The sequence below is a fragment of the Wasmannia auropunctata genome, unplaced genomic scaffold (genome assembly GCF_000956235.1).
Source record: "Wasmannia auropunctata unplaced genomic scaffold, wasmannia.A_1.0 LD276420.1, whole genome shotgun sequence".
Taxonomy (NCBI): Eukaryota; Metazoa; Arthropoda; class Insecta; order Hymenoptera; family Formicidae; genus Wasmannia; species Wasmannia auropunctata.
This window is the reverse complement of record NW_012086470.1, coordinates 1-492: the sequence shown is the minus strand read 5'-3', so window position 1 is coordinate 492 and position 492 is coordinate 1. Positions and strand designations below refer to the sequence as shown.

At 38.2% G+C, this 492-nt stretch overlaps 1 protein-coding gene across 1 annotated transcript; it reads right to left on the bottom strand.

Annotated features, from left to right (window-relative positions):
- Positions 1–23: 23 nt before the first annotated feature.
- On the bottom strand, positions 24–486 carry LOC105461850 (trypsin alpha-3-like). Its single transcript, XM_011708357.1, has 2 exons — positions 388–486; positions 24–222 (listed from the first exon to the last, which is right to left on the bottom strand). The coding sequence occupies exons 1-2, from the start codon at positions 466–468 to the stop codon at positions 79–81; spliced, it is 225 nt and encodes a 74-aa protein (XP_011706659.1). The 5' UTR covers positions 469–486; the 3' UTR covers positions 24–78.
- Positions 487–492: the final 6 nt, after the last annotated feature.

Genomic DNA, 492 nt, shown 5'->3' with positions numbered 1-492 from the left:
TTTTAAAAATTGATAATAAAAAAATTAAAACAAAAGACAGAGTGCGTATATAGTCATAGTTGGAAGAAAGATCGGAATTTAGGGCACGTTAGCTGCAATCCAGTCCAGATGAGAGACGACACGCGTGTATACAGTAGGATAAGTGGTGCTGGCGCAACCATTCGCCCAGGATACCAATCCAACGAGTTTTCCACCGACAGTCAGTGGGCCACCAGAGTCACCCTGAGGAAACCAAGGATTTCAAATTTTATGTCTAGATCTTGTTTTGTGCATTTTCCATTACAGTTTTAAATATTTGACGATTTTTAAGAGATTGCGGTTAAATTATTACTGTGAAGATATTAAATACATAAATCGATGTAATGGAAGTTAAAATGTTAAACTTACGTGGCAAGATCCTTTCTCGGCTGACGAATCAAATGCGCACACTTGCGTTGGATGGACATTATATCCAATATTCTCGTACATATACCTGCAATAGTCTTGGTCAGC

Coding starts and splice junctions, on each gene's coding strand:
- LOC105461850 (XM_011708357.1), bottom strand. CDS start 468: ATGTACGAGAATATTGGATATAATGTCCATCCAACGCAAGTGTGCGCA. Junction 223..387: donor CCGAGAAAGGATCTTGCCAC/GTAAGTTTAACA, acceptor TGGTTTCCTCAG/GGTGACTCTGGTGGCCCACT.